Source organism: Pseudophryne corroboree, chromosome 2, assembly GCF_028390025.1.
Source record: "Pseudophryne corroboree isolate aPseCor3 chromosome 2, aPseCor3.hap2, whole genome shotgun sequence".
In the NCBI taxonomy this organism is placed as follows: Eukaryota; Metazoa; Chordata; class Amphibia; order Anura; family Myobatrachidae; genus Pseudophryne; species Pseudophryne corroboree.
Genome location: NC_086445.1, coordinates 148630574 through 148647524, shown reverse-complemented (window position 1 = coordinate 148647524; position 16951 = coordinate 148630574). Strand labels below are relative to the sequence as shown.

The window sequence follows — 16951 nt, the reverse complement described above, 5'->3', positions numbered from 1 at the left end:
CTAAAAAAATCCTAGAGTGAACACTATATATGTATGTATATATAAATATATATATATATATATATATATATATATATATATATAGACTCTTCTTCCAAACAGCAGCGGCACTCAAGGGATTTGTAAATCAAGCAAAAACTGTATTTCACAAAGAATAAATTCCCAACGTTTCGGGGCTCACACGCCCCTTTGTCAAGGTGAATCACCTTGACAAAGGGGCGTGTGAGCCCCGATACGTTGGGAATTTATTCTTTGTGAAATACAGTTTTTGCTTGATTTACAAATCCCTTGAGTGCCGCTGCTGTTTGGAAGAAGATTCTATTACATTTATTCCAGAGGGCACCGGGGTCCAGTGTTCCAAAGGGAGGAGTGCCGGTCCATCAACGTATATATATATATATATATATATATATATATATATATATATACACACACACACACACACACACACACACACACACACATACACACATGTATGTATATACATACAGAACTTAGTGAGGTTGGAACAGATTTTTTTTTTTTTACAGCTTCTGGTTAATCAGTCAAGTTCACCATCAACAAAACTGCCTTTTAATCCCATGCATCCAGGATTGGCAGTAAGAACTTTCCTAGTGACCCAGCTGCGGGTACCTCAGTGGTATAGTTTATCATGTAATTACACGTACACCTGAACAGATGAGGCAGTAGGAAGAGCTGTATTGAAAAATAATTGAAAACTGCAGTTGCCCAAAAGCACTTGTGAGGAAGAGGTGCCTGAATGGCGTCGCAAGGCCTCACAGTTTCAAGAATCATTTTTGATGTTGTCATTCTAAATCGACTGAATGGCTGACAGACAATCAAACCCGTCTGGCAAGCTGGCAGCTCATTTTGCTGGCAGGTGGTAAACAATTAGACACACCAATTTGTGCCTGCTGATGACATTAAAGCATGAAACTAAGTTGTATGCAGGACCTAGTGATTTGTGTGAAAGCATTTCAAAAATAATACTCTTTGCCGTGGCAACTCATTTCAGACTGCCACCTCCCATTATGGCTTTGAGCAGTGAAGACGACAGGCCTCAGTTCCGTGTGGAGCAAGGTCGCTTCTGTTCAATCCGTCACCAGCGCCCCCCGAGACCTCAATCCCCTCCTTTCATCAATATCCCATCATTTACATTCGATAGTACTTGAGCTGCTGCATACATTACATACACTGAAGTGCCTTTTGTTAAACCGTATTAGACTATTTTGTATCTCAGTGTTGTCATTTCACGGACTCTCTCACTCGCGAGCAATAATGGGCCTAACAAGAACACAAGGCCCCAGTCTCCACTCCATTCTCCCACCTCAACCTGGCTGGAGATACCTCAGAGCAACCGCACTGCCCAAGAGAGCAAATGAATCAGAGCAATAAAAATTACTGCATAAAGTAAAGCCACCTCAAGATGGCTTTACTGTTTTATTTATATCATTTACTTTGTTGTGCCTACCTAACTGGTTCAGAAGTGATACAGTATATGTCATTTGTGTGTGAATTTAATATAATTCAATGCCAGATTAAAAAAACCAAAATGGGAAGGTTCACTGATCCTTTAAAGTGGTCAAAGGATGTTGACCATACTAAATAACTAGGGCCATATATATAAGGCAGGGGAGGGGAGGGTCATGCAAATGGGGTTCAGGCTCAGTAAGAGCACTTGGCAAACAGGTGTCAATGATGATGACCTGGCACAAACCATGCCCACAATCAGCTTCACTGGTCGCGGCAGCGGGATTTTGCCAGATATCCTCAGTAATCTGAGGGTTACTCAGATGTCTGACGCTCATGCAGATGATCTGATGCTGCGTATTTGGATGCTGCAGCAAGTCAGAGTAGCTGGCAGGAGGTGTCTATTTACACAAGACGCCTAGTACAGCATTTTCTTAATTTCGCATAGCTGCTGCTTAGAAAGACACAGTGGTTGTGTGAATAGCATTCAATCCCTGAATCCGCCCCTAAGTACTGTGTTTTTTGTCGCAGAGGAACTGGTATAACTATAACAATGCATGACTAAGAACAGTACTTAGCACTCTATTAGCGACTTTTTGCATTACTTGCAAATTAAGATGCAGAGTTGGTGATAAAGTGGGAATCGTTACCGTGGTGGAGCTTCTACGCCGTGTCAGACATCTCACGCCGAGATGTATGAGGACACATCTGTATATGGCCATGCAGTTTATACAGCAAATAGCCAGCCATAACTACACATGAGCAGCACACAGATGTAGTAGCCACTCTCATCTTTTCCGCTTTGCGGCAAGCGGCAATACGCAGCACCATTTATTTCCTATGGCCATACGCACGCGTGCGGTCATTCGTGGGCATACTAGTCGTGATCGCTTTCCACAATGAAAAGTTGAGGGCGGCTACATTTGTATCCATCTAATATATTGGAAAGGAAAAACAAACCCCCCCCAAAAATTCAATCATTCAGACTTACGTAGGTGGAAAGTCATGGTAACAGCATACCTGTCAAATGAATGAAACTGCATGGGAAGAATGACTTGGGCTTCCCTTTTTAGTGCAGGATCAGGGTAGGGTACGGGGTCAGGCCCAGCCTCTGCCATTTCAAAGGGAGCAGCCACCAGGCTTTTGAGGATCTCCTTGACATTGATGCCTTTGCTTTGGCTGATGCTAGATATGGAGGGAGTTGGTTTCAGCAATTCACTTGGGCTCTCGGTCAGACTTTCCTGTGACTTCTTCACATCAGATAGCGTAGACAGTAACTCCCCCATAAAGTCTGGGCTTATACTGGTATCTAGATCAGTTCCGTTTAATATGCTGCTGATGTGTTCTTCTCCAATGCCGGAGTCGGTGTGAGGAATGGAGCTCTGTAAGTGAAGTTCTTCGATCGGCGTTGGGGTTTCCTTCTCTTTGATGTCTGGAAACAGGGCCGGTGTGTCTACAGTAAGGAGGACAAAAACAAGTTCATTGGCAAAATGTACAAAACTGCAGCAGCCCCAACCTATCAGTGCCTTCACGCAGGCGCCTATGTCATTTAAAGAGTATTACATTTAAAGAAAACGAAGGATGGACAATACTAAAAGTAGTCGTATAACTTGATGAACTTTAAGAAATTAAGATATATTTTCAAAGAAATAAAAAATAAATAAATCTTATTTTACTTATTCAACTGGGATAAACCCCTAAATTAATAAGCTTTGCGGCCTGCAAAGGGCAGGGTGACAAAGGCCAAAAGTGTGCCATCTGCACATTAAGAGAGGCGGGTGTAGATGGACATGTTGATGGACAAGGTCACTTGGTGACATCAGTTTAAGAATACCGAGCCGAGGTCTCCACCCGGGGGAGCTGGATGTGAGATGTAAATCTATTCACATAGGTTTCAAGTAAGTCATATAAGAACAGAAGAACAAGTAACATAAAACAAAAGAGCATCCACAAGATGATGCGAGTATAGCAATTCCCGGCACAATAGATTAAACACTAGTAGAAACATGCATATCGTAGGAGTAAAAATACCCAGTAAACCTATATGAAAGCTATATCGGTGTTGACCCCTATGGTGACCTGTGGATAGCTGCCCAGAGATCAATGCTCAGCCATTACTGGAGAAAAAGCTGATCTGATTACATATATTTTACATAGATACATCAACAACATTCATACTTATACTTGCGGGGAAATATCTGGTCTATACATTTTCAGAAGGCAATGCATACAGGCAGACATTGTGGTGATGTCCGACCCATCACTGAGAACTGAATCAGCCCCAAAGGCTTTTTAATACTGATAAATTTATATTTTTGTGTACTTATATTATTTCTTACCAGCTGGTGGTAAGAAATAAATGAAAGATGCCCAAATCAATGGGATTTGCCACTTTCATGCAATTTTTTAACCCCCTGAAAGGCTTGCTTACAATACTGCTTTACCTGTCTGGCTTCCTTCTACGTGTTAGAACTTGCAACCTTTCAAACCATTATGTCACCTAGACAGAATTTTGGATCAGTTTTGCTGCCATAGGATATGGTGACACAGATCAGTAATAGGTCCACAGAGCAGTTCTAGGATTTATCCAAAGGCATTTTTACCTGTGCATTACATTGATATAACGTTGTCGCAGCCAGAATGATCATATGTATACGAGCAGAACAGCGTGTATAAACCAATAATCCAACTTTGTCTGAAGGTGGAAAACACAATGAAAGCTGTCCACTTTTAGGTAAACCATCTTAATGCACCCTGCCTCTTCTATATGACAAATAGGGTGTATAACCCTCTTCCAGAGCTAGGATGCTCCTTGTTAACACCCCGGCTCACTCTGCAGGAGGACTCCATGCGGTATATTTGCTTAAGTGTGGGTTTATAGAAGTGGAGATGTTGCCCGTAGCAACTACTCAGATCTACTTATGAGTTATCTAGCACTTCTAGAAGATAATAGCTATAATTGGCTGCTATGGACAACATCTCCACTTCTATAAACCCCCACTTTAGTAAATATACCCCCTATGTGTCCAGATCATGTACAAAACCTTATTAAACCAAATCTAATACCCTGGTGTGAGCTGCAATGAAAATGAATTGATCAGAGATGCAACCAGCTGCTTGCCTGAGGTAAAAAGGGGGTATGTTAGGGTGGGATGGAGCGCGCATCTGGTTATATTAAGGGGAACTGCCCACAAACTGGAAACTTGTCTAATGCCATGGACAGAGCCACAATGAGGGGATATGGTGGATCTATATGGCATGATGTGGATATCTGATGGACATAAGGGACGCACATGGTGACACAATGGGCCTGCATCATACAGGGATGACGATATATGGTGCAAAGAATGAGCTATATATAGTTACATAGTCCAGCCGTTCACGGTGCACACAGCATACACTCAAAACAAGCTGGAATTGGTCTGACTTAAGATTACAATATGGTAGGACATTGCAGTGTCATATATAGGTATGTATAATGCACATATACAACACTGAAAAATGATCCTGTCTAGGTGTATAAGATATCCTACTTTTCTAACACACAATGACAAAAATAATACAAAATTAGGAAAATATACAGCCATATATGGAGGCAACTGCAAAGCATAACGCAACGCTGATATATATCGTAAGCCCCATATGAAAGCTTTGTAGAGTAAAACCTTGTTTTGGAAGATAAGAGATGCAGCGCTGATATAAGAGCTCCTGACAAGTGCCTCCCGCACAAAGAGAGATTCATCCCAGCGGGCAGAGCCATCAGCTGCCAACGAGTGAGAGCAGAGCATCGCAGCCATGTGCAGGCACAGAGAGTGGAAGCACTTTGTGCAGCATTAGTTTTACAGGGTGATTCGCGTGGACACAAACTAAAAGACAGGGGGGCTCTGGGGAAACTCTAGCACTTGACATGTTAGGTTTTTCTTTTTCAAACCTTTCAACCGCTAAAAGAATTGCAATCTGTAGAGAGACTGGATCTATTTACCCATTAGAACTTTCAGAAAATGGTTTTACGCCAACGCAGACACCATTCACATTGAGGTGTGTAATGTACAATTGTGGTCTGACAGAAACTTGTTCTCATCTTTTTATTGAGGCTTCTGTGTGTTTCCTCTATACTAGTCATGTGTTTAACAGGAACGGCAGGGAGTGACACAACAGTAAGCTAGATTCCATAGACAGAAGCCTGAAACATGCAAAGCCACACCGTCATTTTACAGCGTAGGCATACATTAAAGGTAATTTTATATATTAATGACATCTATTGTAAGGTTTAATTTATAATGAGTTAAGGAAGAGGACATCTTTCTCTCAAGACAAGAATGCCTTGATATATCAAAGTTCATCCACCACCAACACACTGTGGGAGGAGCCATTTTGTACAACAGGCAATCACTTTGAGAATGAGGTAGACATAGAAGCAGGCATTTAGTGGACTGAACTGCACAAAAAATAATGAGAACAATTAAGGGAATCATCACTAATTCCTAATGAAGCTGCATTCTTATCAATACAGACTCAACTCACAAGATGGCTGCCATTAAGTATAAAACATAGCTGGACTTTAAAGAGGGGAAGATGGGAAAAGTAAAGTGGTTGTCATACATAGTATAATCCGATTTGTGCCCTGAATGCTTTATTGTAAGACCCTTACTGCCGTTATAGAAATTGCGTTGTTTTATTTTTCTAAAAACATGAAGCATAATATTATGGTAAGATGACAGTACAGATATACCCATGCCCACTGCACCTGCGACTATTTGCGGGTGCAACAAGTTTGCTACAATTAGTGTGCCCGCTGGAGGGCATGAGGGCATAATCGCCCCCGTGATGCATAGGAATAGCACTGTGCGATCACGGATGCGACTATTCGCACCTGGGCGCACAAAGTCACTGCCACGATTCATTACGGCAATGATGACATTGGCTACATCTGTATTTAATGAAATCTGTGTTGATCAGAATAAACAGAATTGGCATATTGGTTACCAAGAAATCGGCATGAATGGAACATGAAAGGACCGGATGTATAAATGGCATTACCAAGAATATACTTACAAACATACACCAATTTAACACATCCTGAACCTACTTATAATGTAACGGAACTTGTATTGGAAAAGAGCTGTGGCTGTTACACTGTAGCACTTCCTATGCAGATTCAAGGACTAGCACACAGATATACAAGTGTCACATCTAAAAATTAATCAGTACAGTCTCCTGGTGCGTACTAGCTGTATTGCGTTGCGAATAATTTGCATTTTGGCAAGACGCCCGGCGCTAGCAGAGTCTAACGGGACCTGGTGCGCCTAGAAGGGCTGTTTGGCGCAACTGAAGCAACGATGTATGAGGACACATCTGTAGGAGAGTTAGAACAAACAAGAGTGATTCATTATATTAGAGCATCTGTGAGTGCAAACACTGGATGTGGTGATCAGTAAAACGAAGATTCAGTACATAGACTCTAAATATTCAGCCCAGGTAAAAGAAAAAAAGTATTATTATAACAAAAATCAGGTTCCCGCAGTCATAGTTGATGGCTTAAATCAATGTTTTCCCTGTAAGTGGCAACCCTCGCATCTCAAATTAATGTTCTCCCATGGGTACCAGTGAGTATTCCCTTCAGTTTCCTGATGGATCTACACTGTGCCAATCGACGCTTCATGTGGGGTGGGAGGATACCAAGGTGTAAGCATACCATTATTATTCAGACGTAAGCACAAGGGATTTAAACTTCTACTAATGATATCTACGTACACATTATTATGACCACTACATTTGACGTTGGCAGCGCGTAGCCCATGAAGTACGTCACGTGTCGTGTGTTGGCTAAGTGGGTATATGAGGTGTGCGATAGGCCGTCTGCACACATATCACTTGTTGCTGTCATGGTTAAAAGGGGAGATTTATCAGAGTTGCATAAACGGATGATTATCGGCTTTTGGGTCAGCATTTCTAAAACAGCGCAGTTTGTGAAGGTTGCCGTGCTGCTGTGGTGAAGGTGTATCATGACTGGACAAATGGCACCACTGCGAATAACAGATTTGGAAAATGCCAAGCACCACGCGCCATTGATATGAGAGGTGAATGTCGTCTACGAAGATGCGTGAGGGCGGACCGACATGCTACGGTGGAGCAGCACACCGTCAAAATAAACATGGGGGCTACTCTGGCTATTAGCTGGTGGTCATAACACTGTGAATCGACCGTGTATTATCAGCCAATTGTTTAAAATTAGATTCTTGATGGAATCTTCTATAAAGGAGAGGGGATGAGAAACAATGGAGAGAGATTAGAAAATCTGTCTTCCGCCCTAGCTCCTTTGACTTATCTTCCCTGGGGTCATAAAATACCAACAATATACATAAGTCAAAGGCTGGCTCTGTGGGGAAGTCTTAGGTCCAGGAAGGGTATTTCTTTTATCTTCTCTCCATTTACTCCCATTCTCCATATCCCTTTATTCCAGTCAGGCACTTGTCAGGAGGACTTTCGTTCCTGGTCCACTGCGAAAAGGTCTACAGCAGTAAATCTGATTGTGAAAGGTAATACAAATACAAATCTTTTCAGGAGCTCCAACAAAAAATGTTTTCTTCAAGATATGGACTACTGCCACTTCCACCAGGTTCACAATTTCCGGTCTTTGATAGGTAGTGCGGAGACTATAGGTAGAAACCTCACTCCCTTTGAGATGATGCGCACACAAGAAAATCCCTCCGACTCATAACATACTGTATCTGGGATCTGTGAAATTCATATTCAGGACCTGTCTGAGGATGACCACACTTAACATAGCTGTGAGATAAAGATTTAGAGATTTACGGGGACAGTGTTAATTGGCATAGGATATATGAATTCATTAATGCCTGCTCACCTAGTTCTGAAGTTCTTTAGGCAAAATACAAACTTTTGATGAGATGGTACAGATGCCCAGATGTTATACATAAGTTCCATCAGTGTCCCTCTCTGCTGGAGAGGTCATAAGGATAAGAGTTCAATATTTGGTGGGATTACCCTAATTTTCCCATTCTGGAAAATAAATAGTCTGGCCAAAGAAGCAGTGGGGCCCTCTATGCTAAATGGACCAGAGTTTTGGTTCCTTTAATACTTTGATATCCTGGTGTCTTCCTATAATATCTGCTTAAGTATATTAATAACGCAGCGAGGGCAGTTCTCCCAGTTCACTAGTGTTATCAGCTTCCTCCGCTTAATACCAATTGGTGGACTTCTACATGGCCATGGATGACATCTTACTTTCGACTACGGATAGACACATGGAGTTCATATCCATCTGGTTTAGTTGGCTGGATTTCAAGGGCAAAGAACTTATATTTGACATCTTATCCATTAAGTCTTGCATAGGCTAGCTCTTTGCAGAGCATTTGGTCCTTTGTTTGGTTGACCATACATTGTGTTTTCTCTCCACCTGTATGAAAATATGCTGCAACAGTTCTCCCAGGGGGCCCTATCTTCACTTCCTGGTGTCCCCTCTTCTTCTCACTTCTACCTCCCTGTTCTTGTCTACCTTTCCTCTCTTTGTTTCTATACACTGATCCTGAGCAAAGTGCTATACTTTGTTTTTTGATTTGCAGTTTGACGATGCTTGTAATTGAAATGTGTTTTGATTGTACTCCTCGAAACTCATGAAATAAAGAATTCATTAAAAAAACAAGACAAATCCAGAAATACCACAGTGCACTCAAACTATTCCAAATACTGAAAACAGAGATGTGCCTATATGCAACTATCCCATAAAGTAGGAGAAATCGCACTGTAACTGAGGATTCTCTGTTTTACCAGAAGCCTAACAGGAGAGAGCAGAGCCTATAAATCAGAGTGAAAATATCACATTATTTAAGAATGGAAACAAATCTCAAGCACAGTATAAAGCTGTCCAACACAATTTAAAACGTCCAGAGTAGTATAAAAATGTCCAAGCCAATACGTCACTGGTTTTTAAGGAATTCTCAAACACTATCCAAGCAATTGCGTTTTCAACTTTTCCTGTCTTTTTGAAGAATTAATGTAATTTAACCAGTAAATATGAACAGATTAAAACACCTCTAAGTACGTTATAGACACTGGGGATTAACAGTCCTATATGACCATGCGGATGCTGACATTTCAGGAGATTCCCCAGGGAGGTTGTTGGGTCATCATTGTGGGGGAGATGGAGAGATCTAGGATACTTCTCATATCCCCATGTCGTTACTGCTTATTCAATGTATTCCAGGAAATTCCCTGGACTTATAGAGCTATCAAACTGCTAAAAACACAACAAGCTGTGCAGTATTCTGCTATCATTCACCATGCCATTCTTTGTTTGAAAGGACCTTGGAGCATGCTTATTTCCTCCTCCGTGCCATCTAAAATCTGCTTCTGACCTATGTTATTCACTCTTTGCATTGATATTATCATTTGATGTAGTGGTGTCTTCATAGGCATGCGCAGCTAACTAATTAGGGGGTGCACCGCAAGAGGGTGTGTGTCTAGCCTTTTGAGCGTGTCTAGCACCATCTTTTAGGCGTGTCTAGCACCATCTTCTAGGCGTGTCTAGCACCGCCCAGGGACATGTCTAGCACTATTTTACATTCTCTCAGTAATATCACATGGTTTTATCTAATTTCTCCCTAGTTCCTAATAAGAAAGTAGATATAATACACCCCAGAGAAATAAAATGAAACATAGTGGTGCTACCACCGGCCAGTATTGACAGTCCGTTACAGGAATAACCCTCAGTCCTTTCTGCCGCTGCTCCCTATAGCTGCTTACACTTCCCCAACCTATCCCTGACACAGAGGCAGAACTAGAGAGTGGGGGGCCTAGGTGCATTACCACTCCCCTCTCCTCACCCCCTCCCACAGTAGCGTCTAGATTCATTTCATGGAGAGGACCTTTCCCATAATGCATTGGGTCAACGTCACCAACAATTTGGAATAGTAACCTGCGGCAAGTGAAGTGGAGTGAGATACTGCGCCCGAAACGAGGCAATCTAAGCGAGCCTGCAAGGGTACAATGCAGCATAAATAAAACAAAATACCCTACCACAAACTGAGATTCGAGAAAACATTAACATGCTGTAAGGGAAGGAGAAATTCCGCCCTCACCTGATGTTACATCCGGGTCCTTTCCACAAAGGGAAAATAGACTCAACCTTCCCCCCACACACACCCAACCTCTTGCATCCCCCAGCACCTACAACTTGATTTTAAGTGGGCCACTCTGAAAAGAACAGGAGGAGATTTAGGGGGCCGAACATTTGAGTTTTAATATAACACAAGTAAAGTCTAAAATTTACACATGTGCCATCAGAGCCAAATCTGTCTCTATGCCATCAGACCCTTCCTCCGCAGGACACCAGCATTTGTTACACGTCCCCATGCTCGCCAGCTACTGACAGTAGTGGCCCTTACTCACATTACGCCACGCAGTAGGAGCCAAAATTCCGATTATGACAGTATGAGCTGAAATTCACATTATCCCACACAGTATGAGCCGAAATTAACATTATGCCACACAGTATGAGCCTAAATTCACATTATGCCACTCAGTATGAGCCAAAATCCACATTATGCTATACAGTATGAGCCAAAAATCACGTTAGGCTATGCAGTATGAGCAAAATTCACATTACGCCACACAGTATACCCCCAGCAGTGCCAGACATACATAATATCCTCAGCAGTGCCAGGCATAGATAATATCCTCAGCAGTGCCAGATACACATAATGCCCCCAGCAGTGCTAGATAGATGTAATACCCCTAGTAGTGCCAGATAGACGTAATGCCGTCAGTAGTACCAGATACACTTAATGCTCCCATCAAGTATATGCCAGATATACATAATAACTCAGGCAGTGCCAAATGCACATAATATCCCAAGAAGTGCCAGTTACACGTAATGTCCCCAGTAGTGCCAGTTACAACTAATGCCCCCAGTAGAGCTCACTGCTGCTGGGCTTCTGGCCATCGCCGCCACCGCTGCTGCTGGCTTGGTGCTGCTGCTCCTGTTTGAGGGGAGCAGCGGGGAGGGGGGCGTCTCACTGAATGAGTAGGGCTTAAAGTGGTCCCGAAGAGGTGGTGGAACTTATTTCCCCTGCCACCTACTCCGCTCCCATTAGGCAAAGCTAGGGCTGATGGAAGGGTGTTCAGCTACAAATATGTGCCCTAACCCCCATACTGTCTAAAGTAACAGTGCATGCAGAAGTCTTGCAGCGCTTAAGAGGGGTGTGGTATCACAAGAAAGGTGTGGCATGGCTAAACAACAGTACCCCCAATTCAAATTACACAATACAGTAGCACAATCTAATTGTCATTACACTGCACGTAGTGCCCCTATTTCACATTACACCAGAGTAATGCCGCTTACTAACGTTACAACACACACTAGCACCCCATATTCACATTACGCTACACAGTAATGCTTCTTATACACAATGCCCATGGTAGCAGTGTCCCTTATACACAATGCCCATGGTAGCAGTGCCGCTAATACACATAATGCCCACGGTAGCAGTGCTGCTTATATACATAATGTCCACAGGAGCAGTGCTGCTTATACACATAATAAATGCCCCCGACACACAAACATGCAGAGTGCCCCCCCATGCAGCGTATATGTCCTCATGTGCCCCACCACACAGCTTATCTACCTTCATTTGCCCGCCCCGCCCCCCACTCAGCGTATCTGCCCTCATGTTCCCCCCATGCAGCATATGTTCCATCATGTGTTTCCCCCTCATGTGTTAGCCTATTCCTTGGAAGAAGCATGGGAACACATGGGAACATGAAGCGAGCAGAATCCCTAGGAGGACTTCCTCAGCAGACCACAGCACCGCTGATGGAAAGGACCCACATGGACATACAGAGATGGAGGACAGCGGACCAGCACAGAGAAGGGAACAGCTGCACTGAGCACCAAAGCCGAAGCACTGAATCAAAGATGGGGGCCGCCATTGAAGATCACTCCTGAAGCAGATAGGCAGCCCTGCAGAACCCAGGAGGACATCCACCAGCCCAGGCACTTCGGTCAGCAGAAGGAGAGGACCACAGCGGCAACAGGTGAGATGAATGATCCACACCGCTGGAGGCACCGGGGACCAGAGCCAGGAGTAGCACTGCCTGTACAGAGGAGTCTTGTGGCCAGGCAAGGTAGGCCAGCAGCAGGGGGGAATCGATCGACTCGCTCGGTGAGGGAGGGCAGGATATTATGGAGTGCCTGTGCATAGGTACCCCATGTGCGCATGCCTATGGGTGTCTTGTCTTTAAACTAAGAATTTGCTCAAAAGACAGATGTTACCAGATCTCCTGGCCAGCCAAGGATCACAGCACCTGCAGGGGACTTCAATGCCAGTAGTGAAATTACATAGATTAGGTAACCTGCAGGGAGAGAATACTGTTTGAATTCTCCGTAATATTAAAAAAAAAAACCAAAAAAAAAAAAACCCACAAATTACCACTACAAACCATTGTACAGGAGACACTTCGGTTATGTGAAAAAGTCAAGAGCGCAGTTGGTCTTGGACTGGGGACTGAAGGAATCACCAGCAGATGGAGGCCAAAATAAACTGTTATATAAAGCACATTTGACATTCAGCACACAGATGTGATGCACATTTCCAAAGGCTCTAGGACTAAACATTTTATCTTGTGTTTGTAACAGACAGGTCAGAAGACATGCTTGGTCTTGAGGTCTGCCACGGTATTTCCTGGTTACTTCAATGGTTAGTTAAAACCTGCATCCAGCAACCAAAGCAATAATAACACAATATCCAAGCAGATGGATGTTCCTGTGACTACAGTTGCAAATACTGCTATGAACTTTAATGTCCATGGCACTGTAGCCAGCCACTCTGGACAAGGCTGCTAGAGGAAAACTGACCCCAGATTAAACATAAGGACAGTGAGAATGGTAGAAGCAGAGCCAAGGAACACTTCCAAAGAGAGCAAGCTAAACTCCAAGGTAGAAGTAAGTCAGTGTCTGATTGAACCACCCAGTAGCGGATTTACCACTTTGCGACATAAGCAGTCGCTTAGGGCCCGGCGGCTTCCAGGGGACCACAGACAAACAGGTGGGGATTGCGGTAAACATCATTAAGAGATTCACTTTATTTGAATTGATTTCAAAACCATGCCCGGCCAGCGCTAATCGGGAGCCAGCACCGGCCTGATCCCATGCCCACACACTAGAGACTACAGGATCAGAGCGAGGCTCAGAGCTGGAGAGGCCAGTCCCAATAAACTTGATTGTGGCTGCCTGACGCCGAGGCTTGGCACAACACAGCCATGTCTTCTCCCACCGCGCCGTGGCCCCAGCCGCACTGCCAGCGTGAGGCAGTGATCACCAACACTGCTGGCAGCCACCTCACCAAACTGCCAGAGATCCCAGCAACAGCAGCAGGAGCGGAGGGGCTGCTCAGCAGGCTAATATATGAGAGCACGGTGCTTCAGTCAGTGTGCGAGGCCAGATATTGCCAGGAACAGCAACCCCGGGTCAGTGCTCACATCCCATTGTCTGCCCCTTCTCTAGCCCAGTGTCCAACACCATTACTGCCCCCCCCCCCCATTCCAGTGTCTCCTCCCTTCCCTCCCCAAACAGCACACTTCAAACACCTTACTGCTCCCGAACCTGGAAACTCCCAGCCAGTACAGTCAGTGTGTTCTCCCCCCCATGCAGCTCATTGTACCCCTTCTCCAGCCGAGTGTCCCCTTTCCCACCCCTGTCTCACTGCCCCTCCTTTATATACAGCCTAGTGTTGTCGTTCCCCATTCCCCTCTCAACCAGTCCACTGCCCCATCTCCCTGCTAGAACCCCCCAGCTAGCCCGGTGGCACCTGAACCTAATCCCCCCTCCCCACAGCCTGACCCTAATCCCCCCCCACCCCTCCTACCTCATGCGGGTCCCTTTTGTCTCTAGGACGGGATCCTGCCACACATCACTTACATACCTTTTGGGGGGATGTGTTCAGCATCCCGGCAGTCAGGATGCCTGCGGTCATGTGAACTACGCCAGAATTCCGACACCACACAGGAGACCTGCGCAGGAATACCGACAGCCAACATCCCGAAGGTAAGTATCGAGGTTAGGGCCCGGTGGTGGGGGTTAGGGACTAGGGGGGATAGGGTTAGCAAGGTGGGTGGGAGGGCAGGTTAGTCCTAGCCACCAACCCCTGGAGTGTTAGGGTAGAGGTGGGTAAATATACTTACCCCCTCCGATGTCTGTATTTTCAGTGTCGGGATGCTGCTGTTGGTCACGTGACCGCCAGCATTCCGACCGCCAGGATGTCATACCGAACACATCTACTTACAAATGCATTGTAATTCGCAAAGGATAGTCCTCACAATGGTGGTCATTCCGAGTTGTTCGCTCGCTAGCTGCTTTTAGCAGCATTGCTAACGCTAGGCCGCCGCCCTCTGGGAGTGTATCTTAGCTTAGCAGAATAGCGAACGAAAGGTTAGCAGAATTGCTACTAAATAATTCCTTGCAGTTTCTGAGTAGCTCCAGACCTACTCCTAGATTGCGATCAGCTCGGTCCGTTTAGTTCCTGGTTTGACGTCACAAACACGCCCTGCGTTCGGGCAGCCACTCCCCCATTTCTCCAGACACGCCTGCGTTTTTAGCACACTCCCCGAAAACGCCCAGTTACCACCCAGAAACGCCCCTTTCCTGTCAATCACTCACCGATCAGCAGTGCGACTGAAAAGCGCCGCACGAACAACAGCAAAACTGTTAAGTTTTTAGTTAAATAACTAAGCGCATGCGCGCTGCGTACCATGCGCATTTAGCAGCAAATCGCAGCATAGCGAAAATCGGCAACGAGCGAACAACTCGGAATGACCACCAATAACTGTTGTTCTTTGCGACAGAGGGACTTCCAAATTTAGGTCCTGGAGTCCTTCTGCACATGTACAGAGGACACGGTGGCCACGTGGGGTACTGAAAAGGGATCCGATTGGATCCCTTTCAGGAAAATGCGGAAAGAAGGCCATATGCTTCTATAGGGTAATGCCAGCAAAAGCTGGCTTTGCTCACAGCATCCTTTAGTACATGCTATGTTATCTCATCTTTCTTTCTAAGACAGCTGGAGCAGTTCACACAGAAAGAGTGGGCCCAGGGCCGGTGCAAGGTTTCTTGGCACCCTAGGCAATACTTCAGCCTACCCCCCTACCCCCGACCTCTAAGTAAGCTGGCAGCTACAGTATTGATTAGTTTTAAAAGTTACAAAGACTTTTAGTAGTTTCTGTTTGGTGTTGAAGCATACATCTGCAGATCCCTCTGCTGGTATATTGGTCCTGTTGTGCAATTGTATAAAAATATCTACACACTGGTCTACACACACAACCAAAGTTTCCTGCTGATCTGACTAAGGGCCTAATTCAGATCTGTTATCTAATGGCAAAACCATGTGCACTGCAGGAGGGCAGATATAACATGTGCAGAGAGAGTTAAGGGGGGTACTGACGGGGGAGATGTGTGCTGAGCCAGGGGGGGTCTCTCACTTCACACAGCGGTGAAATGAGCGACCCGCTAGACTGAGCCTGCATGCAGGCTCAATCTAGCACTGGCGATAGCGATGCGCGGCTATCGCTGGGGGACATACACACGGCAGATCCGTGCTTAAAATCGAAGCAATCTAGTCAGATTGCTTAGATTTTAAACATGGATCTCTCAGTGTGTACCCCCCTTTAGATTTGGGTGTGTTATTTTGTTTCTGTGCAGGGTAAATACTGGCTGCTTTATTTTGTTATATCTGCCCCCCCCCCCCCCCCCCCGTCCCCACCCCCCAGTGCAGATGGTTTTGCCCATTAGCTAACAAATTTGCTGCTGTGATCAGATCTGAATTAGGCCTGAAGTTACCACACCACACTGGCTATTAAACATACATTTATTGTTTAGGGTGTAGTATGGCTGACCGGCGGTCAGGAGACCGCCGGTCAGCTTACCGACGCCGGGATCCCGGCGGGGAGGGGCGAGTGCAGCAAGCCCCTTGCGGGCTCGCTGCGCTCGCCATGCTGCGGGCTCGGTGGCGACCTACGGTCGCCACGGGTTCTATTCCCACTCTATGGGTGTCGTGGACACCCACGAGTGGAAATAGTCCCTGTTGGTCGGCATGCCGACCATCGGGATAGTGAGGCGTCGGGATGGTGGAGATGGGATGGTCTTCGACCGCAGCTCACATGAATACCACCCATTGTTTATACTAGATGAGTTACTGGTGAAAAGAAAAGAGGTGGCCTTCTGCAATATCTTAGATGTTCCACTATTTTGGTAATACAGTAGTATCACTATTATGGTGAACAGGGATTTCAAAATACTGTGTATATTAGAAGTGGCGGTGCACCCCGATGAGAATACGTTAATAGCAGAAGTACTATCACTGGGCAGGAGCACTCTTAGGCTAAGTGCACACTATGCAGATGGATCCGCCAATATAGCGGCCGATTCGGTAAGCTTAACACACTTACCAATCAGCCAGTTGATGTGTCT

At 45.1% G+C, this 16951-nt stretch overlaps 1 protein-coding gene across 9 annotated transcripts in view; it reads right to left on the bottom strand.

The window, feature by feature from the left end:
- The window catches only part of NBEA (neurobeachin), a 1049301-nt gene that overhangs the window by 580914 nt on the left and 451436 nt on the right, over nucleotides 1–16951 (bottom strand). For all 9 annotated transcript variants that reach the window (XM_063951811.1, XM_063951806.1, XM_063951798.1 and 6 more), the window contains one exon: nucleotides 2491–2923. In XM_063951811.1, the coding sequence (XP_063807881.1) occupies nucleotides 2491–2923 (433 nt within the window). The remainder of the gene's footprint in view (nucleotides 1–2490; nucleotides 2924–16951) is intronic.